A 24567-nucleotide genomic window follows, 5' to 3' on the forward strand; every position below is an offset into this window, starting at 1 on the left:
CCGATTCTAAATCATGCAAGGCGACATTTATGTTACAACACCTTAAACTAAACACTTTGCATAAACATATATTTACGGTGAAATTAACAATGTTATGGAATCTATTTACAGTAAATACTGGACACAAACTTCTTATGCATAAACAATATTTATCTACTTGCACTGTGGCGGACTGGTTATTAAGGGAGTGGTGGTGCAATTCATAATTATGTGCCCCTGACTGGAAGTTTAGGCACACATGGGCTTCTTCCAGTGTTCCAGATGTACAAGTCTACCCCAACCCCTTCTGCTCAGTACAGGCTTGTAGGTTGATTGGCTTATATTCCTTGCCTTTGAGAGGTACCCATTTGCAATCTTCGATTGGCACCAGTAGGGACTGATTGGCGAAGAGTACCAATGGAACCAGAGGGTGGATGTTCTCCTCGGTTGCTGACTTCAATATAAGTACGAGTGCTATGATGGTCTCATTGTGGGAATAATATGTAAAATTAACGAGTTTCCACCACTCATTATGACTGTTTTTCAAACTCATTGGAGTTACTTCTGATGATTCTCTTTAACTCCAAGGGCATGTCTCCATTTAGACCATCTCTCACAATCGATTTTACTACACTTGCCGTTGCTGGGCTTCCACACAGGTAAATACCTCAGACAGGTTTGACTGGAGGATGCCAAGAGCTCCCAATACTTGCAGATGATCCTGTTCCTGTATATCTAACCAGTAGGGAAGGATGTTTACAATATTAAATTCAGTCTTTCCCAGCCCCATCAATGCTGATGACACGGGCTCTGACAAGGTGGAAACGTCATGTCCTAGATCCCCTATTCTCTTGGTGAGGAAGTTCTGATCCACTGCATTAATTACTTAGCTACAACATCCCTTCTCTTCCTCTGTTGTGTGGAGGGTGGCAAAATCCCTTCTAACCATGCCCTCCATCCCATTAGCAGAGGCGTCACATAAGGTGCGCAAGGCAGGTGCAATGGAATGATGGAAAGTTGGATAGGCATTATTATTTTCTTTAGAGCAAATTGAGGATCTATCATCATGACTTACCACATCCTTTTTAATAACAAAAGGTCCCACATAGCTAACTTGCGGAGGTGGAGCAATTGTTAGCTTAAACAATGTTTCTACTTCAAATGGGCCTTTAACTGTCCATTGTCCAGTATGCAAAGTGCTAACATTGAACATAAGAGTGCCTGTGCAAGTAATATTGTGATATATTATTGAATCGTCTAACTTACAAAACTTAGATGAAACAAAACCATTTAATGAGATAGAACATTGATTTCTGCAAATATGACAGAACAGTGTAAGCGGGCGCAGACTCACCCGGCAGCGCCTCCTGCTGGTCGCCTGTGGGAATTAGCTCACCAGCTCTCTGGAGCATCCTCTGTCGGCCTGTGATCCGCTACCGCTGGGCCCCCGTGTCCCTCCCGGACCCCGGTGCCCCTTTCTCTGGGTTGCTGCCCCCCCTGGCATTACCCCCACACTCTCGGGTTCTGGGTCTCCCCACCCAGGGGAACCCCCACCTCGCCTCAGTCTGGGCTACTTCCAGTCACTATCTAGCCCCACTCCCTGGGGCAGACTGCAGTATAAGCCACTCATCACAGGTAGGGTGACCAGATTGCAAGAGTGAAATATCAGGACACATTGGGCGAGCGGGGAGGGGAAGAGGACGACAATGACAGACACAGGTGCACAGAGCCATGAGAGGGGGCCCTAGGAAGCTGCAAGAGGGGTTGTATGGCCCCTGCTGCAGCCTGCACCACAAGCCACAGGGTAAAGACACCTATTGAATTCAATGAGAATTTTGCATGTAAATTGATGTACCTAGTTCTGAGATTATAAAGCCAGAAGGGATCCGGTGATCACCTGGTCTCACCGCCTGTATAGCACAGACATAGAACTTTCCCAAAATAATTCCTAGAGGATAGCTTTTAGAAAAAGCTTTTAGAAAAACACCATAACCCTTAGAATATTGTTAATCGTTAATTACTCTCACCATTGAAAAGGTATGCCTTATATCCAGTCTGAATTTGTCTAGCTGCAACTTCCAACCATTGGCTCATGCTCTACCTTTCTCTGCTAGACTGAAGTGCCCATTATTAACTATTTGTTCCCCATGTAGATACTTACAGTCTATAACCAAGTCACTTCTTAACCTTCTTTTTGTTAAGCTAAATAGATTGAGGTCCTTGAGTTGATCACTGTAAGGCATGTTTTATAATCCTTTAATCAGTCTTGTGACTCTTCTCTGAACAGTCTCCAATATATCAATATCCTTCTTAAATTGTGCACACCAGAACTGGACACAGTATTCCAGAAGTGGTTGCACCAGTGCCAAATACAGAGATAAAATAACCTCTCTACTCCTGCTTGAGATTCCCCTATTTAGGCATCTGGTCACCCTATTTCTGTATGCATTTCCCCAGGTTTTTTTGTAAAAATCAAAACTGAACTGCCCCAGAAATTCTGGTATGTGGAATCATCGTGAAACTCGCATGGCTCCAACCCTGCCAATGAACCTTTAGATCCACTGCACAGACTTCTGCCACTTGAGCTAATGGAGTAAGTGATGGCAGAGGCAGTAGATTGTCATCCTATATGTGATAGATCAGCTCTATAGGGGGATGAGACACTTTTTTTGCCACTGGGTTTCACAGATATCTGCTGACAGAAGAGGAACTGTGAAACTCGGGAATCCTGGGTCTATTCCAGGCTCCTGAATGGAGTGGTCTCTAGTAGTCAAAGACCCTTCTTCCCCATCCCCTCCAGTCTATGTCTATCCTATTGCTGTCTAACCTGCCCCAGCTCCTCATCTGATTTCAACTGCCCCCCACTACCGCTCTGGATTCCTTGTCCCAGTTTCCTGGTCCTGTCTCACTCTCCTCTCTCCCCGCCCCCATCCCTCAGATGGGATGTTCGTTCCAGACTGGCAAAATTATAAGGCTTCCCAACATTTCAACACTTCTCATTCTAAATTTTCGGTTGCTTAACTATAGGCTAGTTCTGCCTACAACAAAGCATATTCAGAACCTCTGATTAAGGGGATTATAAGTGTAGCAACCTCCATCATAGCTAGTCACCAAAGATTGAACCCGAGCCATCCAGACTTAAAAGCATGAGCTTCTACAACTTGAGTTCAAGATATAACTCCCTTAGCTGGTAGCTACACAGTTATCCTTTAAAAATCCACCAGAGGAGGGCACAAAACACATGTTGGACAGTGAATTACAAAAGTGCCAAATATTATTATTAGACCTGCAATACTTTTCACAATGAACATCAGAGGGGGATAAACTGGGAGTTTAAGAATATTTGGAAAACAATTTTAGAATAACATTCAGTTCTGTGGTTTAAAAGAAAAAAAACTGTTAAAACTCATAACTTAGCAGTATTCAGTGTTTGAAAAAAAAAAACCCCAATTTTTAGGAGCTATGGGATACAAGTTAAGAATGTTGAAACAGGAAGATGTTATGCTTAGTTACCACTTGGGCAAGGCGGCGTGCTATGTAATACTTGCAAGATTTCACTGTAATGTTTTACAATATATAGCAGCGCAATGCTGATTCCATTGATATTGTTGAGCAATTCATGCTTATTTTATTTCAGCCCACATCTTAATAGTTTTGAATACTATAGATCACAATTTTCAGTTCAGTTGGTCTGAACATGCAGAGTTTTAAAACTGCTATGCTCTAAACTGTATATTAACTACAATTTTATAAACCTGCATGTCAGAGAACTGTCTGCCACTACTACTAGACAGTGGCACAAGGCAATTCAGTGTGAATCACAGAAATGTAGGACTGGAAGGGACATCAACAGGTCATCTAGTCAAACCCCTGCACTGAGGCAGGACTGAGTAATAACAACACTAGACCACCGTTGACAGGTGTTTGTCTAACCTCTTAAAAAACTCCAATGACTGCAATTCCATAACCTCTCTAGGTAATTTGTCCAGTGCTTAACTACCTTTACAGTTAGGAAGTTTTTCCTAATGTCTAACCTAAATCTCCCTTGCTACAATTTAAGCCCATTGCTTCTTTTTCCTGCATGTCCTGAGTGGGACGGGGGTGAGTCCAGGCAGTGGGATTGGGGGGAGGGAGGTCGAGGAAGTCAGTGGGTGTGTGGGGATGGACCAGGGGAAGCAGGGTGGAGGAACTGAGGCGGACAGGACTGGGACTGGGGGAGTCTGGCGGGCTAAGAGGGATGGGACAGGACTGGGATGGGGAGAGCAGGGTAAGGGCTGAGGGGAGCATGAATGGGACAGGGTAGAGAGCTGTGTAGAGTGGGGCGGGGTGGGGGGGACAATGGGGCTGGGCTGGGGAGGCTCGGGGGGGTTGGGGAGAGGGACAGGATCTGGAGGGGATGAGACAGAGGGGAGCAGGACTGGAATGGGGGGAAGTTGAGGGGATGGGACAGCAGGGGGAGCGATGGGGGTGGGATGACGGGAGAGGCTGAAGAAGAGATTTGGGGTAGGGCAAGGACTGAGGGCAGTGGGTTCGGGGTGGGAGGTACAGGGGGGACTGTGGGGGAGGCTGAGGGAACAGGGTCAGGGTGGGGGCTGAGGGCAGTGGGTTGGGTCTACACTGGCACCTCTCAGCATTGCTGTGCCGGGCGGCAGACCTGTGCCAGCGCTACCCTGGCAATGGAAGAGTCCTCAGTGGAAATGCAGACTTCATGACACAGACCCTCCTCGTCACTTCAAACCTGATGCTGCTCTGGTCAGTCGCTAGGCTCTTGTCACTTTCAAACCCATGCAGGGTATCTGGCTCTTTTTCAGTTCTCAGGTTAAGAAAAGCCTCTGCATTTTGTGAGGGCTTCAGCATTCACATTCCTACTTCACAAACTGTCTGCCTGACACATTGCTCCCAGGGCATTCATCTTTATTCATTATCGGCAGGTCCATCAGATTAAGGAGCAACACAGAGGGAAGCAACACAATGGTGTCAAGGATTTTTAATTTTTCAAACCACTTTGGTCTCAACAGGGATAACAGCAAATCTGGACAGAGTAGATGGGTGTCAGGATGGGTTTGGGTATTTATTTTTTTATTTTTTTAAGTGAAAATGTTTGGGTCTGAGCAAAGGCTGCAAACTTCCCTTTGGAAACCTCTGCTGATCTTTTGCCCCAGGGGCTAACGACAGCCTGGAATCCGGGAGAGATTTCCACATCCATGCAGGGTGAGATGATGGTGAGGGGAGAGAAGGAATGTTGGGGAGGCTGTTGGAACAGGGGCAGGGACTGAGGGTAGTGGATTGAGGGTGGGGGGGCACAAGGGGGACACTGCGGGGGAGGCTGAGGGAACAGGGTCAGGGTGGGGGCTGAGGGCAGTGAGTCGGGTGAGATGATCGGGGGGAGGGGAGGGACTGTGGGGGAGGCAGAGGGAACAGGGTCAGGGTGGGGGCTGAGGGGAGCCCCCCCCAGAGGGACCTGCCAGGGGGCCAGGTGAGCCCAGCAGTGCTTACCTGGAGCGGCTCCCAGGAAGCATCCAGCAGCCAGGTCCCGCTCTGGCTCCTAGCCTAGGGGGGTCGCGTCGCTGGCGGGTCGTGTCGGGTCACATCGAGGGGAGCAGGGGGGGACTCAGTCTCTATGCCCACTGCTGGCGTCTACAAGCCACACACCCCCAGCATGCAGCGGAGCTGCGGAGAATTCCTCACTGCCTGCCTCACCTCTGTGTGTGCCTCGGGCTGCTGCTGCATTCTGTAGGTTCCTGCCGGCTGGCAGGCAGACACCAGCTGGGAGCTCAGCTGTGCAGCGCTGCCCCGGGGGCCTCGGAAGAACAAGTGAGTGGCGCCGGTTTGCCGCGGTCCCCCGGATATCGGGACAAAGTGCGTCCTGACCGATGTAAGGTCGGGACGCGGGACAAGTCCCCTAAAATCAGGACTGTCCCGTCAAAATCGGGACGTCTGGTCACCCCAATCACGGGCAAGGGGGTTTGGACCTGCTGCCTTCCTCTACCACCCAGTACCCTTTTAGGCCTTAAACCAGGCCTTGCAGCCTGGGGAGTTGCCAGCCAGGAGCTCCTCTGCTCCTTTGGCCTTTCCCCAGCCCTGCTTCACTCCCAGTATCTTTTCTGCTAGGCAGCCAGGCCCTGCTCCCTCTCAGAGAGAGAGAGAGAGAGAGAGAGAGAGAGAGAGAGAGAGAGAGAGAGCGCCTTCTGAACGCCTAGCTGCCCTGACCTTTATAGGGCCAGCTGAGGCTGCCTCCCAATCAGCCCATCTTTTCTCTCAGCCTCTCCCAGGGGTGACTTTAAGCCCCTCAGGGCAGGAGCAGGTGTCTACCCCGCTACACCCCCCGCCTCAAAATCCCCACCCCTGGGGATCAGGGTGGCCTTCTGGCCTGTGCAGCCCGGAGGTGTCCCGCCAGCTGTTCCCGCCTCTCCTCAGTGTCCTTTAATTTTAAGTCCAGGTCTTCCTTCTCGTGGCAGGCTTTTTGGAGTTCCGCCTCTGCCATCTGACAGGCCTGCTCTGCGACTTCAGTGATGAGCTGCCAAAAACTTAACAACCGGTTCCCTCCTCACTCCATGAGGGGGTCGTGGCCTGCCCCCCAGGACTCCTGCCCCATCCAACCCCCCCCGTGTTCCTTGACCCCCCCCCCGGGACCCCTACCCCATCCACCCCCCTTCCCTGTCCCCGATTGCTCCTTGCTGCCCCATCCAACCCACTCCTCTCATTCTTGATGGCCCCCCGGGACCCCTGTCCCATCCAACCACCCCTTCTCTCTGTCCCCTGACTGCCCCTGGAACCCCTGCCCCTGACTGCCTCCCACCGCCCCATCCAACCCCTGCTCCTTCCTGACTGCCCCCCCGGGACCCTTGCCACCATTCAATCCCCCTGTTCCCTGCCCTCTGACTGCCTCGATCCCTATCCCCACCCCCCTGAACTCCCCTGCCCTCTATCCAACACCCCCTCCCTGCTCCCTTACCGCGCTGTCTGGAGGTAGCTGGCGGTGCTACAGCCACGCCGGGCCGGGCCAAGCTTGTAGCCCACCGCCCAGAGCATGCGCCGGCAGCGGGGCGAGCTGAAGCTGCGGGGGAGGGGGAACAGCCGGGGACTAGCCTCTCCGGCCGGGAGCTCACAGGCCGGGCAGAAGGGTCTCATGGGCCACCATAGTGGGTGCCCACCCTGCCCCTAAGAGCCAGAGGGACCTGCCAGGGGGCGAGGTAGGGAGTCCGGGTGGTGCTTATCTGGGGCAGCTCCCAGGAAGCATCCAGCAGATCCCTCTGGCTTCTAGGGGTGGGGTAGCGTAGCTGGGGAGGGGGAAGCAGGGGGTTATCTGCTGCGGTGCGTGGCCCTCCTCGCACCCCCTGCCCCAGCTCACCTCTGCTCCATCTCTCTGGGCCTGGGCACAAAGCCGCTGCTTGCTTCTCAGCCCTCCCAGGCTTCCTGCACGAACAGCTGATTCACGGGGAGCGGGTGGGGGGAGGGGAGGAGGAGGAGGAGAAGCGAGGAGGAACGTTCAGCAGTGGTGTAGCCAGGTTCTAACATCAGGGGAGCAAACACATAAAAAAGGGTGCCACCCGACATATCAAATTAAACCTCTACCTTGAGGTAACGCGACCCGATATAACACAAATTCGGATATAACGTGGCAAAGCAGTGCTTCGGGGGACGGGGCTGTGCACGCACCCAGTGGGACAGCCCCTCTCATCTCTCCTAAGGGGGCTGCTCTGCAATCTGTGGCCCCTGGAAGCAGGCAGCACACAGGAGCAAGCGGGGGGCACAGCCCCCCGCATGAGAGAGACAATCGGACAGAGGTGGGCAGGGTCTGTTGGGGGTTCGCATGGGGGAGGCGGGGGAGAGGGGGTGGAGGGCTGCACTGGGAGACTCTCCAATGCAGCACCTAGCCAGCTGGCTCTAGGCATCATGAGGCCACTCAGGAAAAGGAGGCAGCAAGAGCGAGAGACAGAGGTGCCCTTCCCCTCCCAGCTGGGTCTGTGAGTCCCTGATCTCGCAGAGTCTCAGCGCTGCAGGCACCCAGCCCCCAGGTACTGGGCTGCAGTGCAAGCTAGAGGGGCTGATACAGAGAAGTCAGGACCAGTCAGAGCACTTCCCATGTCATCATGAAAACTCACTCCTGGAAAGCTGGGTGAGGTAATATGGGGGGGAGGGGAGGTAATATATTTTATTGGACCAGCTTCGGTTGGTGAGAGACAAGCTTTTGAACTTTCACAGAACTCTTCTTCAGGAAGAAGAAAGAACTCCGTGAAAGTGCCAAAGCTTGTCTCTCTTTCTCACCAACAAAAGTTGCTCCAATAAAAGATATTACCTCACTCACCTTGTGGCTCTAATTTCCTGGGAACAACAGGGCTACACCAACACAGCATACAAAAAATGCAAGATTCACATGAACAGCACAGAGTGACCACCATCACACCAGGACACTATTTTCAGGATTCATCTTAGCATAACGTCATCATCACACCAAGGAAGTAGCACTATCAGCACAATGAGATAAATATAGCCACCTGTGCATGCCAAAAATTCACAGTACAAGCACACTGGGATCCACACAGCAGGAGAGTAGGGTCAGTTTAGCTCTCAGTTTAGTGGGGATACACTCAGGGACTGAGTCCAAAGGTTCAGCTAAACACAAGGGCACCTGCAAATAGCTGTACTAACAGCAGGATCTACACTGGCACAATAGGAGGAGTTGCATGTCAGGGCACTAATTCTCAATCCCAGTGCAAGGCAATATGGGCTCCAGGCACCAGGTCTTTAGTACCAGAATTTGTACTCCCAGGATGGAATTATACACGTTACAGAAGGCAACTCCCAAGAAACAACAAGGCCCCTTGACCAAATGGCTGGGTGAATGTTAAACAACCATCACCAGCCATTGTGCGGCAAGTGAATGACAATTAGCAATTCAGTGTACTGGGCTATCTTGATTATCACTTCAAAAGTTTTTTTTCTCTTAATTAATTGGCCTCTCAGAGTTGGTAAGACAACTCCCACCTGTTTATGCTCTCTGTATGTGTGTATATATATATCTCCTCAATATATGTTCCATTCTATATGCATCCGAAGAAGTGGGCTGTAGTCCACGAAAGCTTATGCTCTAATAAATTTGTTAGTCTCTAAGGTGCCACAAGTACTCCTGTTCTTCTCATCACCAGAGAATTACTCAACCCTAGGACTCAGCAATGCCCCCTCCAACATGATCACTAGCCCTTCCCTTAGGAGACAATTCAGGTTTCCCCTTCCTACCTCCCCCCCAACATGGTGCCTGGACTTGTGTTTGCCAGAGCACATGGACTAAACACATAACAGGAGATAGTTCCAGCCTTCCCTTGGGAGACAATTCCATCCACACCCCCAAGGCAGAAATTGCACTGCTAGGAAGATTTCCCCTGATAGCCTCAGTCAGTTCCCCTCTCCTACCCGCCCCCACCCCTATCCCTTCCCCACTGCCTCTTCCCTTCCACCCCCCACCCCCTAAGAGGCAGTCACCCAGATGCCAGGGAGGGGGACTAAGCGCACGATATGGACATGGCCACTGTCTCTGAGAGGCAGGCATCTCTGCCTAGGCAGGGAGGGCAAGCAGGAGGGGCACCACACCCTGCAGGAGACCAGGAGATGCCCACCATGCCCGTCCTGGTCCAGCTGCCTGGCAGGGGCTGGTACTCTCAGTCTCTCTGTGCTGCGGGGGTGCAGGGGATGTTTTTGGAGATGCCTCTGGCTGAGCCCTCTGCCAGATGCAGAGAGCTGGGTGGCAGCTGGTGCCCCCATGCAGACGGCCACCCTGCCAGCAGCCAGGTGCCGGCTCTCAGCACAGCCACCTGGGACGGGGTTTCAGTCCCCCACCACAAGACCCCCTTTGAAATACACTTACCAGCTGCTACTACTGGCTGCCTTTAGTTGGGTGAGAGGTTAGGAGCTACAGAGCCAGAGAAAGCACGCCTGCCACAAGAAGCAGGTAGGAGAAGGAGGAGGGGCTGCACTGCACAGGTGGGGTCGCTCAGCTGAACCCTGGGCCCTGCTCCAGGAGCAGAGTTCCCCTCGCTGATTGGCTGGTGCCCAAAAACCAGCTAAACAGCACTCCCCTAGCTACCCTACTGCCCCGGCTGAACAGCTGATGGCTCACAGCCCCCACGGGCCCCATAAACAGTTGACTGGTGGGTGGGTGCCCCTGCCCCCTATGGCTGGAGGGGCATGCCCAGGGGTGGCATGTTTGTAGAAATTTTGGTGGTGCCCAGAACCTGCCCCTGCCCAAACTCCACCCCCCCACCTGCCCAAGGCTCTGGGAGGGAGTTTGGGGATGGGAGGGGTGCAGAGGGATGGGGTGCAGGGGTGAGGGCTGTGGCTGCAGATGAGGGGTTTGGAGTGTGGGAGGGGCTCAGGGCCAGAGTAGGGATGTAGGGGGTGAGGGCTCTGGCTGGGACTGGGGTTAAGGTGTTTGGGGTGCTGGAGGGGCTCAGGGCTAGGGTTCAGGGTGTGGTGTGGTGGTGAAAGCTTTGACTGGGGGTGTGGGCTCTGGGGTGAGGCAGAGCTGGGGATGAGTTTGGGGTGCAGGCAGACTGCTCCAGGACAGGGGCCAGAGAGGAGGACTCCCCCCAGCCCTTTCCCTGCTGGCAGCAGCAAGCTCTGGGGGAAGAGGAGCCCCCCTTTCCTGCCCCCCCCAGCAGCACACTGTCACTGCATGTGCTCCTAGGGCCCCTCTCAGGTCCAGGAATCTCCCTCACCTCCCCCATGGTGGGTGCCGGGGGGTGCTGCGTGCGCCTCCTCCCCTGCTGTTGCCCCTGACTAGCCTCACTGGGGGTGAGGGATGGGGCTGCCTCCTTGCCCAGCATGGGGCAGGAGCAGTGGCTGTGGGCGGGGGGCCCCCTGTGCTGCTGGAGGGTCCTGCTGGAAAAGGGAAGGGTCTGAGGGGGAAGGGCAGGCTCAGAGTCAGTCTTCCCTGGCAGTGGAGATGGGGGGCACTAGGACCCTGCAGCAGCAGTTGTGCCGGGAGGCAACATGGAACTGCACACGGAACAGCCAGGGACATTGCTCCCAGGGCTGTGAAAGGTGGGGGCAGCAAGTCAGGGCCAGGGGACACTGGGGGAAGGCGTGGGGGGGGCCGCAGGTGGGGCCGGGGGGACACACCCGGCCCCAAGTATTGCTGGAGCTGGGCCCCCGCCTCTCCTCCTCCCAGGAGCGGCCAGCTTGCTGGAGCTCAGCTCTTCTCCCATTTGTTTCTATAACAAATCAACCTCCGATTTCGATTAGAAATAAAAGGCTGTTTCCCTGGCAGAGTTTCCAATCAATTGAAACATTACACACACATAGTATTTATAAAAATAAAGTTATACACAGGCACACACATAACACAATCTATATTATAACATTAGGTTTTATAAAAGTTTATTTTTTTAAAATTCTGAATGTTGTGGTTAATCTGACCTTATCAGTGACAGCGACTTCATGCACTATTGAAATGTAATTACCTAGATGCAATCTTTCTGCTTATCTAGAAATACTTTCCGGCCGTGTATGAAATTGAACAGCATACATGTTTTTTAGTTGTCTTGCTAAGTCTCCAGGAAGGTTCTCCTTGTTGCTTCGGCTCCTGGCATTTTTAAATCAGGAAGCTAACTTCAAATGCTTATGGATCGAGGAACACAGGGTTTAAATATTGATGAAAATGAGCAATGTATGGTTTCCCCCCCGGATACGATCATGCAGAGATGAAATGGCAGCATTAAAACACATTCAGCATTTGCTTAAGGCTACTGGCTATTCTGTCCTGGAATATATATTTTATTAAAGGGTAGCGGCTGCCGATCTATACATATTAAATTTTAAATAACACATTGGCATTTGAGATAACTCATGATGTCCTCAAGAAAATGTGATGAGAAAAGGTGTCGAGGAAGATATCTCAGCAGAAGTTTAGCTCACGCCAACTATGCTCGGAACAAGGGATCCCTGGCAGACGGTGCCTGCCCTAGACAGCCTGTGGGTGAGAGTTGCCAAAGAGAAGAGAGAAAAAGCCCAAACTTCCCCCTTTAAAGGAGAGGTTTGAGACTACAGCTTTACTGATCAATGGGCAACCGGGGCCCGCCCCTTTTCTGTTTGGAAGGGGAGACTGACGAGAATAGGATTACTGCAGACAGACAGATGGACACACGAGCCAACGGAGACAGACCCACAGACACAAAGGCAGGCACTCAGCAGACAGGCACATAGGCACGCTGCGGATGATCACCCAAGGAGCCACACAAAGACACTGAGGCGCTCAAGAGGCTCAGATAACACACAGAGAGACAAGCACACACACAGCTAGCTCCCTGCTGGTCAGTTTCACGCTCGCCCCAGACAGCTGTGCTTGCCTCTGTGGTGGGCCTCCCCCTGTCTCCTCCTTCTCAGCAACCTCCAGCTGCGCGAAACTTCCCATCGGCTGCCCTGGAGGATCCCAGAATAGCCACAACAACATCCTCCTCCTTCCTCCCAGTCCAAAGGCGAGCCGGAGAAAGGGGGAGGAAGAAACAAGGCGGGGGAGCAGGGGTGGGCAAAAATGGGAAATGGAAGTTGGAGTTGATTGGTGCTGCTGAGAGGCTGATGATCGCATCTCAGGGTAGGGAGGGGGAGGAGGAGTGGAGCTGGGGGAAAGCTTGCACACCCGCCCGCCCAACCTCAGTTGCCGCTGGTTCTGCTTTGATGCAAAGGAATGAAGAGGGGTTTCCTGAGGGGAGAGCGTGTGGTTGATCCGAGGTGTGTTTGCTGGTGGCTGCAGACCTGCCGCCCTCTTTCCTCCCCATGCGGGCGCTTTCCCCCAGAGGCTCTGAGTCCTGGTTGCTCCTACTGCGGGATGGAGACACATGCTTTCTGGCTAGTGCAACTTTTCCTTTTCGCGCTGTGGGGTAAGTAGCTGGCTTGCAAGATGATGCTCAGAACATCTCGGGCAAATGGTCAGTAAAAAGCACCTGGAGAAGTTATTAGCACTCCTCATTTACTAGCATGTATGAGTCTCTGCTGTTCTAGGAAGGTGTTTTGTCTTAAATAACTTAAAGCATTTATTATATTACCCCAGCAACAAAAGTGTTTAAGGTACTGGTTTGTGGGTTTCTCTTACAAGATAAAAGGAACAGATTTTTGCTAGGCATCTTTAGCTGAATGTAAATGTGGAAATGTAAACCCTTTCTACAAGTCCTGATTCTGCTGGAGAAGCAGAGCCCTTCCAGAAAGGTGATTTCATAAGGGGTTATTACATGCCAGAGAGAAAACAATCATACACAACCTCCCCCTCCATAATTCCCATCTCACTTAAATTATTCGGTAACAGTCTGAGTAAGGGAATCTGAAAATAAGCTCTTCTCTAAGGCATTAATGAGTTTGTGGCTGTCCTCGAGGAAGATGTGCTGAGTTGTATTTTGTAAGGTTAGTGGCTTTTTAGTGTCAAAGGCATTTTTGTGAGACTATATTAGCTGAAGTCTGATTTTCACCTCATTTGCTGGAGCTGTATATTAAAAATAAAGACTAGGGAAAGGCAACTTGGGTTATAAAAGAATAGATCATCTGTTTGGGAAGAGGATTTTTCTAAGAGCAGAAGGAATCTCTTCCTATGATATCAAGCACCGGGAACAGACCTCTGATAGTGTCCTGGTGAGAAAGGAGAAGCTGTCTCCAGCCCTCTCCTTGTTTCCCCACACACGCCTTATCAATTAGTTACAATATGAGAGATGTGTACATTTCACCCAGGGTGTTGATGATGCTGTGACAGGCACGGAACCACCTCCTTTTCAGCCTTGCAGCAGATGGCTGCTGTAAGACGGAGAGAACAAGAGTGAATAAATGTAAAAATAAGATGCCAAATCCTGAAAAGCATTGAGAACTGAATTGGGGTTAGCTTGCATCCGAAGAAGTGGGCTGTAGCCCACGAAAGCTTATGCTCTAATAAATTTGTTAGTCTCTAAGGTGCCACAAGTACTCCTGTTCTTTTTACACAGGAACTGTATGGCTTTCCCCCCCTTTCTTCTTGCAGTGATATTAACTAAGGTAGCACATTTTTCTGTAAAATAGTTCAAAATAATCGTCTTTGATATGGTAGCTGGCTGCGTATAGATTTGGCCAATTCCCGAAGTCCTCACTCAGGCACAGTGGTCATTTTCCTTGAATGAGAGCTGCAAGATTGGTAACTTAGGTTTTGACCACCAGCCCAACATCCCGTAAGCCAATTTTGCCAGGAGATGAGTCAAGACATACATTACTATAGACGCTCACTTTCCAGGAAGAATGAATTGACTAACTTCTGAATTATATTCATCCTTTTCACACCAGCTTTAGTGTGGGCTCCCTCCCCTCCCTTTGGGAAGCAGGGAATTTTCCTGGTCCGGAGGCTGGATGATTCTATTTAGGATTTGCTCAAACAGTTACTTGTAACTGTGCAGATACCTTTCAGATTTTTCACATTCTTTAACTTCAGTTTATACTATGTTGTTAATCATTGATATTTCATTTTCCCCCCTTGTAGCTGTCTTTAGGAATTCAGGATTTAAAACCTTATAGTCACATCCAAAGTTACCGTCAGAATCTTATTCTGATCTTATTTACACCAGTCTAACTCGGGTGATGACAGTGGAGTTACTCTTGATTTACACAGATGTAAGTGAGAGGAGAATCAGGTCCAGAGTATTTAGAAGGGTATTCCATGTACTTTATAGAAGATAAAAACTTGAGACCAGAAGTTAGAGATCTTTACATGAAAAGGCCTATAAATAAAAGGAACATCTGGTTCTGACAATTTTCAGAAACGATGGGCCTCTAGTAACATTTTTTGCTTTAAAAAAAAGTAAAATGTCCATTTTGGTGGATTTTTCTCGCAACATTGTTTGAAACCTACCTTATGCAGTCAAATGTTTTGTACATTTCCATTTAAAATGTATTTCAGAATACAAACTTTCCTGACACCTAATGGTTGATTTCTTTACTGCTGAACATAGGGAAATAATCAGTAAATTTTGAGTAGGAGAAACTTCCAGTGTTAGATTTTGCCATGACTCTCACAAGTGAAACATGTTTACTAAGGATTTATTCCCAGAGAATGAACGGACTGAGGACTACTCTTCCTGTACCTCCAACAATTACACACAGTTCTCACCAGAGACACTAACAGGTCAGTCCCAGACTAGAGTTTCTTGCCTAGGCCATTTGCTCACCTAACTGAAATCTACTGAAGAACTGATTTTCATGGTGGTCTACAACTGACAATGGATTGCTTTTGATGAAAAGCGAAGGGATAGATTTTGCATGAACAACAAAGATGTAAATGGAATCAAACTAATTCCCTGATTTAAAACCAACTTTTTATGATTACTAAAAAATTCACAATGTGGAATCTGACTATTATAAATAATACTCAATAACTGTAGTAAGTGTAAGCCAACTACAGTTTGTGCTGATTCTTCTGATGGCAAATAATACAAACATGATTCCTAGCATCAGTGATTCCCCAGGGATATTGATTATAATTGAACACTTTGAACCATCATTGTTCCTGCTTGTTTTTATTTCCGTAAGATCCAGTTTAAACACTGACCCTTGTGCCTTTTCTCTTTCGGTCAAATGTTGTTATGGTTGATCAGTCAATGCTCCCGTTGAATTACTCAAAGTATATATTTTGAGAGCCTGTTCTGCACATCTATTTATCTTAGGTAATTTACATGGCACCCATTACCATAGTATATGAGTGCCTCACAGTCATTAATGTATTTTCATCACAACATTCCTGTTAGGTAGGGAAATGCTATTATCCCCATTTTTTTACAGATGGGGAACAGAGAAGCTAAGTGACTTGCCCCATGTCACACAGGGAGTCAGTGGTGGAGCAGGGATTTGCATGCACAGCCATTTAAGAGTCCAGTAGCATATTTTACAAGAGTAATTGTTCTGGCATCCTTTTTCAAACATTCCCCCTCCATCCTGTAAAGATGGTTGCTTATTAGTAGTGCTGTGTCTGTAGGTAAGGATGAAAGATGCTATATAAGTGTAAGAAGTTATCATTTATATTGAAACTTCATATTTTTTTAATTGTACAAGCATCTGTCTCAGCAAAACATGTTAAAGTAGAAATGTGATAACTATCATGATCTTTAGCACTTTTAATGCCCAGATCTTAAAACATTCTACAAAGTTGTAAAGTATCATTACCACTGTATTTTACAGCTGGGGAACTGTAGACCAGAGAAGCGAAGTATTTTGCCAGAGTTGCCCAGCAAATCAATGTCAGATCTGGAAACTGAATATGGCTCCAGGCTCCCACTCTTGTATCTTATGCTCTGGACTACACCTCCACACTGCTAATTATCACTAGAGCTGTATAAGAAGGACCCAATCCTGGAAGGTACTTGCGTGCCTTTTGTAAATACAGAATGCCCTCAAGTTCAACTCCATGTAAGATTGGATTCTAGTGAGAAAGAGAAACGCATGAATGATTTTAAAAAAAATTGATTAAATTTGAAAAAAACGTCCCTATCATCTTAGTGATGAATCTAGTCCACTGTTTTGTGGCTGAAAGGGTTGGGATGAAGGGAGTGAAAATCAGCGTGGGAACGACATTGAATACAATAGATCAAGGTGTCAGTCAGTCAGACATAAGTACGAGTCTGTGTGTACTCTTAAAATGAGAACATCTCATTTTGAAACAGACCAGACCAGCTTAGCAATACACTACTCTGCTGTTTGAAAACATGCAGGATCCCTAACAAACGAGAGCAGCGCCTTGGCAATCAACAGGAAATATAATCAACGAACTCTATTGCTATCACTTTTGAAGCAAAGCAGACAAATTCTGATGCAGCCTGTGCTTCCAAGTTGCTGTTAGATCCTGGCACAACTCCACCATACTTCACCGTTTCCATCTTCCTTTCGCCTCCTCTTCCTCTCCCCCCGTAACCTGAAGATTTCTAAGGTCTGCCCAGACCCCAGACTCATACTCGGTACAGTTAAGGTGACTGGAAAAAATGTACTGTGTTCATAAGAGAGAGATCTTCTGAAATGTACATGGATGTGCTGTGGGTGGCAGCAGAGAGCATCAAATATTCAAGCAAAACCAGGCTGGTCCCAGAAGTCAAGAAGAATGACATTTACAAGATTAGAGGTACATTCCAGATTAAAGATAGGAGATAGACGGACACACACAAATTGGCAGACTGATTCTGATCCCATTCCACTGATGCAATTCCACTTAATTCAGTGGAGTTACTCCTGATTTACACCAGTTTAAGTGAGAGTAGCACTTGGCTCTGACTCTTTTTTTTTTTTTTTTACATGGGAATGAAATCGTCTCGTAGTGTGTGATTTAAAAAAAAAAGTATGTTGTGTATATATACAAACACATACACACAATTTTATAAGGATATTATTGTGGACGAGTTCCTGGTGTAGGACAGCATGTCCTCAGTAAAAAGTGCACTAGGTGTGGTGGTTCTGCTTTTTAAGCCATATTTCTTTATTGCGCTGTCAAATTGTTATTTGTTTGAGACGCTGTTTTTCCACCACCTCAGTGCTGATTACAGAGCTTATTCACTGGTTGCCCTAATTGCAAGCAAATGAAATTCCACCTACTTCCACCAAAAAAAAAGGAAAAAAACAAAAAAACAAAAAGAAATTGCGCAAAGGGGTCAATGAAAAATTTCACTTGCCAAATACCATTTGTCATCAACTTGTGGCTTTGTTTACTTCTCACATCTCTCTCTCATAGCAAACTACCTTCCCCCATATTGGTTGTCCACATACACATTTCCACTGTAATAATGACACCAATCTTAATTCACACCTTTGGTGGAAGTCTGTATGTGGACACTTTCTGATTTAAAAATAAGAGTCCTATTTCAATAAAAAACAAAATTGAAATAGGACACTTATTCCAAAATACAATTTAATTTTGAAATAAGAGTGTCCATACAGACTTGCACTGAAATAAAAAGGTTGTTATTTTGGTGCAAATTTATATGTAGGCCAGCCCTAAGAATGCTATGTGACTAGCCCCAGAAAAGAGGTGGGAATGAGGCAGAGATCTTGATTTTAGTATAGCTTTTGACATACTCATCACATTCTCATAAATAAACTAGGAAAATATGGTCTAGATGAAATTAATAAAAGGTGGTTGAAAGGCCATATTCAAAGTGTAGTTATCAATGGATCACTGTCAAACTGAGGGATGAATCTAGCGGGGTCCTGTAGGGGTCTGTCCGGGGTCTGATGATATTCAATATTTTCATTAATGACTTGGATAATGGAATGGAGAGTATGCTTATAAAATTTACACACGATACCAAGCTGGGAGGAATTGCAGGCACTTTGGAGGACAGGATTAGAATTCAAAATGACCTTGACAAGTTGGAGAATTGATCTGAAATCAACAAGATGAAATTCAATAAAGACAAGTGCAAAGTACCACACTTTGGAAGGAAAAATCAAATGCACAACTACAAATGGGGGATAACTGGCTAGTTGGTAGTACTGTTGGAAAGGCTCTGGGGTTATAGTGAACCCCACACTGAGTATGAGTCAACAATGTGATGCAATTGTGAAAAAGACTTGTATCATTCTGAGGTGTATTAACAGGAATGTTGTATGTCAGACACGGGAGGTAATTGTCTCTCTCTACTCAGCACTGGTCAAGCCTCAGCTGGAGTACTGTGTCCAGTTCAAGCACCACAATTTAGGAAGTATGTGGATAAATTGGAGAGAGTCCAGAGGAGAGCAACAAAAATGATAAAAGGTTCAGAAAACCTGATCTATGAGGAAAGGTTGAAAAATCTGGGCATGTTTAATCTTGAGAAAAGAAGACTGAAGGTATGTCTACACTGCAATTAGATACCCATGGCTGGCCTATGCCAGTTGGCTCGGGTCTGCGACTGTTTCATTGCAGTGTAGATTTGCAGGCTTGGGCTGGAGCCTGAGATCTGTGATCCTCTCATCTCACAGTGTCCTAGAGCCTGACTCCAGCCCAAGTCTGCAAATCTACACTGCAATTAAGCTGCCCTTCAGCCTGAGCCCTGTTAGCCCACGTCAGCAGGCATGGACCAACTGCAGGCTTTTAATTGCAGTGTAAATATACCCTAAGGGAAACCTGATAACAGTTTTCAAATATGTTACGTGCTGTCAGGAGCGGTGCCAGGGTTTTTGCTGCCCTAGGCGGCAGTGCTCCTCCTCTGAGCATTTGGTGGCGGGGGTCCTTCTGCTCCGCGTCTTTGGGGCACTTCGGCGGCGGGTCCCGGAGCGAGTGAAGGACCTGCCGCCGAATTTCTGCCGAAGACCCGGAGCGGAAGGACACCCCGCCGCCGAATTTCCGCTGAGGGCAGCAAAATGCCACCCCCCAAATCCTGCTGCCCTAGGCGACCACCTAGGGTCGCCTAGTGGAAGCGCCGGCCCTGCATGCTGTTACAAAGAGAATAGTGATCAGTTGTTCTCTATGTCCATTGAAGGTAGGACAAGAAGTAATTGGCTTAACGTGCAGCAAGGGAGATTTAGGTTAGATATTAGGAAAAACTTTCTAACTACAAGGGTAGTTAAGCTCTGGAATAGACTTCTAAGGAAAGCTGTGGGATTCCCATCACTGGAGGTTGTTAAGAGCAGGTTGGACAAACACCTCTCAGGGATGGTCTTAAGTATACTTGGTCCTGCCTCAGCACAGGGGGCTGGACTAGAAGACCTCTTAAGGTCCCTTCCAGCCCTACATTTCTCTGAGTCAATAGGAAATGTTAATGTGAGCCAACAAAAGGTTTCCTAAAACTTTACAGGACTGCTCTAAGATAATATCTTGACTTAATGTCTTCTCTGAAACTAATCCAGAAAGTACTGGGGAGAAGATTGTTCTTCACTGAAGTGAATGTCAGAAGTGTGTGAGCTATTCCAAATAGTTCAATGGCTAGAAAGGAAGACAGCCTCTGTCTTGAGAACAGCATGACCTTATCTCATTGGTGTCACTTAGTAATGGCCTTCATTTCTGATGGGAATTCAGAGCTATGTTTGCCAAATGCTCTGTTTTTTTTGTGTGCATCCTCTTGTCTGTTGAGGACTACATGTTTAAGGATCTATCCTTTTATTTTCTGTATTTTCTCTACGTTATCTTAAAGTAAAGGGTATTGTGTTCTCAGTGTGTTGCCCACCTGTTTTCAGTTCTGGGGAAGCGGTGACTGGGGAAAGGGATTAATAGCCAAGTTGCTGGTCTGAGCATATTGAGAATTGTTGGATCAGCTGACAAGCAGTGATGCTGGAACAATTTTTATAACGGGGGTACTGAAGGAGGAAACCATGGATTGTTATTACTACTTCAAGCCAGGGGCTGTAGCAGCACCCTAATTCCAGCACATATGCAGACAAGCCCTCCAGAAATTCTCCTGGCATGGTCTAAAGGCAAGCAAAGCACCAAAAGGAGCATGGATAACGTCCCTGATCCTTCAGACTTTAAAATCTTTAGCTAAGTCTTTATAGGATTGGGCACAAAAGAGCAAGAACAGCGAAGTTGTTGACATGCCTGCACATACACAGCCCCAATTCTATCTGCTGCTGTCTGTCTGAGTGGCAGAGTTGTGCACTAGGGAGTTTTTCGAAGGCTGGGAGGAAGAAATTCCCCTGAGCGGGCAGTGCAGCAACAGGAGTTTGCTGCTCCACGGCCAGTCCTACATTCTGAAGGCTGAAGTAGTATTTGCAGCATCTACAGCCTGCCCTGCGCTGGGGCAGGGAAATGGCCGTTTGATCTAGGTAGTGTCTCAGCCGTATCACCAAATCTCTGCTGCTTGGCAGTGCACAGGGAGCTTCTGTGGAGCAGGGTGTCTGGTTAGCACACAGGGAGAGCAACCCCAGCGTGGGCTCCTGCCCCACTCCCTGAACAGTAGAACCACCCCAATTTTGCTACTAACAGAGCTCTTCATGTCACAGGAGAGATGTGGCCAGATGTTCCCTATATTGTGTTAATAGATTACTGCATTTAATAGCATAAATGTGCACATTCATATAACTGCATCCTTAATATTAATGCAGCATTAGGCTTACACAGTTATAAAAAACAAACTGGGAAATAGAAGTTAAAATTCCTACAACAACATTAACTGTCACATGGCACATGCATAACCTCACCTACTCCTGTTTTACTGTTAAATGAGCAGCCTAATATAGTGTTGTTAAATATATACCATAAAACAGGAATTCTCAAACTCCCATTTATGCCATAGACTTTGTGTGACCTTTGGCAAATCACTTAGGCCCAGATCCACAAAGGTATTTAGGCTCCTAACTTCAACTGATTGCAATGGGAGTTAGGAGTCTAAATATTTTTCAGGATCTGGGTCTCAGTCTCTCGGTGTCTGTAAAATGGGAACAGTGGTACTTATCTACCTGACAGGGTGGTGCGAGGATAAAGACATTAAAGACTGTGAAGAGCTTTGAGATCTACTGATGGAAAGTGTGATATAAGAGTTAGGAATTATTATTGTTAAACTTAAGACCTAATGTACCACACTGAATATTCAAACCCACCTGGCATCCCAACTTCATTTTGATCAGCAGACCTAGAAGGGATTTTTATTCTGATAAACCAACCTGCATCCCACCTGACTGGCATGCATCTCACCAGTGGTACATGTTCCCACAGTGTCAAAACAGCTACCACAGAATACTCACTAATGAGCAATGGGGCGAGTGAATATTGCTGGAGGAACCTCGGGCCTGATTTACACTCACCTATGTCAGTGTAAATCAGAAATAGTTCTATCAAAGCCAATGCAGTTACACCAACATGTAAGTGATGTGAGAGGAGAATCAGGCCCCTTAAAACATTTGAATTTCCTGGCTTTCTTTATCTTAATTCAGTGATTTGAATGTCATATGAATGTAGTTTTTTGATGTTTGCATTTGATTGATTTTAAGACTGGAAGAATATTCCTGTGCTTAATCAATAACGTTACCTTTTTAAGACTGGGATTTCCAAAGTGGTCTAAGGGCATCAGGTGCCCAACTCCTGTTGTGCGGTGCCCTTCTGGCTCTGACGCAGGACTGGAATGTTGTAAAAGAGTTTGGGTCTTCTGCTTAAGATCTTGGCTGTTGCCTACTGAGCAAGCTTAGATGTGGGTTTGTTTTTCCACCCAACCGCTTTGTACTTTATCACCAAACCAATTTGTTTTAAAAACTTGTTTGTAGACATAGGCCCAGATTTGTAGGTTTGGCTCCACTCAGTCTTTCAGTGCATAACTGACTTAGGAAACTAGTGCCCAGAGTTTTAAAGCTATTTAGGTGCCTAAGTCCTATAGAAATAAATGAGAGTTAGGTGTCTAACTAAATACCTTTAAAATTGGGCCCTAAGTCTCACTTTCAAAAATGATTTAAGCACTGAGGTGTCTAAGTGTCATTGAAAGTCAATTAGATTTATACTCCTAAGTGCTTAAGATGCCTTTGAAAAAAAGACTTCGGTTCCAAGTCAATTAGGCATTGCAATGCAGAGCAGAGCAACAGCTAAATATCTTTAAAACTCGGGGGCATGCTCCAGAATGAACACTTCGCTGGGGATGGGGTGGCTATTCCACCACTTGCAGTTTTTAAGTCAAGACCGGATGTTTTTCTAAAAGATCTACCCTAGCTCAGACAGCTGCAATGGGCTTGATGCGGGAATTACTGGGTGAGGTTCTATGGCCTGTGTTTATGCAGGAGGTCAGACTAAACGATCATAATGGTCCTTTCTGGCCTTAAAATCTGAGCCGCTCTATACTTTCAAAGTTCAGCCATTTTTAGTTCTGTATAGGAAAAATGGTTGATTCATTTGGGGGGGGGGGATGGAGACGTGCCCCTGCTTCTTCTTCTCCAGCTTCATATAACTCAGCAATGGCTAAAAGGGCTTCCTTCAAACTTTCACCAAAAAAATCGCCTTTTGTCTGAGATCAAGCATAGAAAATGTCAGTCTAAGAAGAATGCTTTGGGCAAGTGAAAGCGCGGAGATTACAGATACTGATTTGCAGCCTTAATTATAGCATTTGTACCAAACATATCTTGCATTGTGAAGAGAGATAATAAACACCTGGCTCAGACTGTGTCAACACTTCCATTTTAAATCATATTTGCCAAGCTGAAACTTCTTTGCATTCAATCAAGTGACCAGAGAGTTTATGGATTAATCCTTTCTCAAGCAGTCAAGGCTAGAGTAAAGCGCATGCTATTAGTGCTGTCGATAAAGAATTATGAAAAGTCTCCTGCAACAATGCAGGGAGTTTGCTACCTTAAAATAAGCAATTGGTTCCAACCCTATTATCTGTGCCCCAGTTGTAAAATAGACATTCTAAGCCTAGGCGGGAATAACATAGGTACACAATTAGTTCTGATGCTTTTTTGAGAAACAAAACATACTTTTGCTTTTGATTTCTGACTTATATACAGACGTATATTGTTCCTGTACAAACAGGCACAAAGCTTCTTTTAAAATCGGAGATTTTGTAGGCATTTTAACTATTTAATCTACACTAGTGTCCTATGAGAGTTTGAGGGAAAAAAACATGTTTGAAGATGGTTTGGATAGTGTATAAAATGAAATTGCTGTGTAGTTATTATGGTGCTTGATGATACTGCTTTGGATCAAGGGATCATTATCCTTGAGCTCAAAGGAGAATCCATCTCAAAGCCTGTCCTTGAGAGCAGACTCACTTCTGTTTTCCAGCCTGCTTTTTAGGTACTTGAATATAAGGCATTAGGGACTTTTGTGTACTTTCACTGAGTTTGGATTACTTCCAGGGATCCAGGGGAAGAACTGAGTTCCTTGTTTTCCCATATAGTGTTTTATTTTTTTGTTTCCCATGCGTGTTCATTGGCATACCCCTAATACAGCCCTTGTTTCCCACAGTTTCCAGTGTGGCTGCAGAACATCTCCAAATAGAATGTCTTTTTGCGCTTGGGCTGGGAGGTGTTGTACATGTTATCTTCCTTCTGATTTTTTCTTAATAACATGTTGAGATAAAATACAGCAGAAAGGTAAATTGACAAAAGCAAAGAAAGCCATAGTTTAAAGGTGAAACACAGACTAAGTCATCTTGTTCCTGTAGGTATAACTTAAGTTCTAGAAGATGTTTATGGAACACTTAACTGTGAATGGCCTTGGTTTTATTGTTTTCAGTCATATCTGTAATAAATCTGCAGTGTAGTTCTTATGCATGAAGATAAGGAGGTGGGTAGAGAAAAGAAGTGACAGGATTAACCCTCCATCTAATGTTTCTTTGTCCTGAAGTGTTGTCTTCACCACTGAAATTTTTTAAATGGACTAGTGGTATTTTGTAAAACATGAAGATCAAAGAAAATACAGATCTTCAAATATTTGCCTCCTCTAAAAAGAACCATCACAACTTTCCCTTCCTGGAGAAAACTTAATTCCATTAGCCCCAGTTCTGCCCTCAGCTGAACACGTGTAAATTCCACTGAAGCTAATGAGTGACACCAGTGTAACGGAACTGGGCTCTGTCATTTGGGCTCAAGTCATTAGGGATACTTGGGTTCTTTTTTGTGCAAACGTGAATTGTTGCAACCTCCTTCTGCTCCCCCATGTCACTTTAGTATGTTACAGAGACAAGGTGGCTGAGATAGTATCTTTTATTG

The 24567-nt window shown here is 46.9% G+C and overlaps 1 protein-coding gene and 1 long non-coding RNA gene across 7 annotated transcripts in view; one reads left to right on the forward strand and one right to left on the reverse strand.

Annotated features, from left to right (window-relative positions):
- Window positions 1–7412, reverse strand: part of LOC135981424 (uncharacterized) — a 28170-nt gene extending 20758 nt beyond the window's left edge. The window contains exons 1-2 of the long non-coding RNA XR_010598431.1: window positions 7331–7412; window positions 5476–6496 (exon numbers count right to left, since the gene is read on the reverse strand). This is a non-coding gene — a long non-coding RNA (uncharacterized LOC135981424). The remainder of the gene's footprint in view (window positions 1–5475; window positions 6497–7330) is intronic.
- Window positions 7413–12065: 4653 nt separating this feature from the next.
- RAMP3 (receptor activity modifying protein 3) overlaps window positions 12066–24567 on the forward strand; it is a 147062-nt gene continuing 134560 nt past the window's right edge. The window contains exons 1-2 of one of the 6 annotated variants that reach the window (XM_042842682.2): window positions 12066–12854; window positions 15032–15106. In XM_042842682.2, the coding sequence (XP_042698616.1) occupies window positions 12662–12854; window positions 15032–15106 (268 nt within the window). In that variant the 5' untranslated portion in view covers window positions 12066–12661. The remainder of the gene's footprint in view (window positions 12855–15031; window positions 15107–24567) is intronic. The other 5 variants (XM_065583887.1, XM_065583888.1, XM_042842678.2 and 2 more) reach the window with 5 other exon arrangements.

Source organism: Chrysemys picta, chromosome 2 (genome assembly GCF_011386835.1).
Source record: "Chrysemys picta bellii isolate R12L10 chromosome 2, ASM1138683v2, whole genome shotgun sequence".
Lineage (NCBI taxonomy): Eukaryota > Metazoa > Chordata > Testudines > Emydidae > Chrysemys > Chrysemys picta.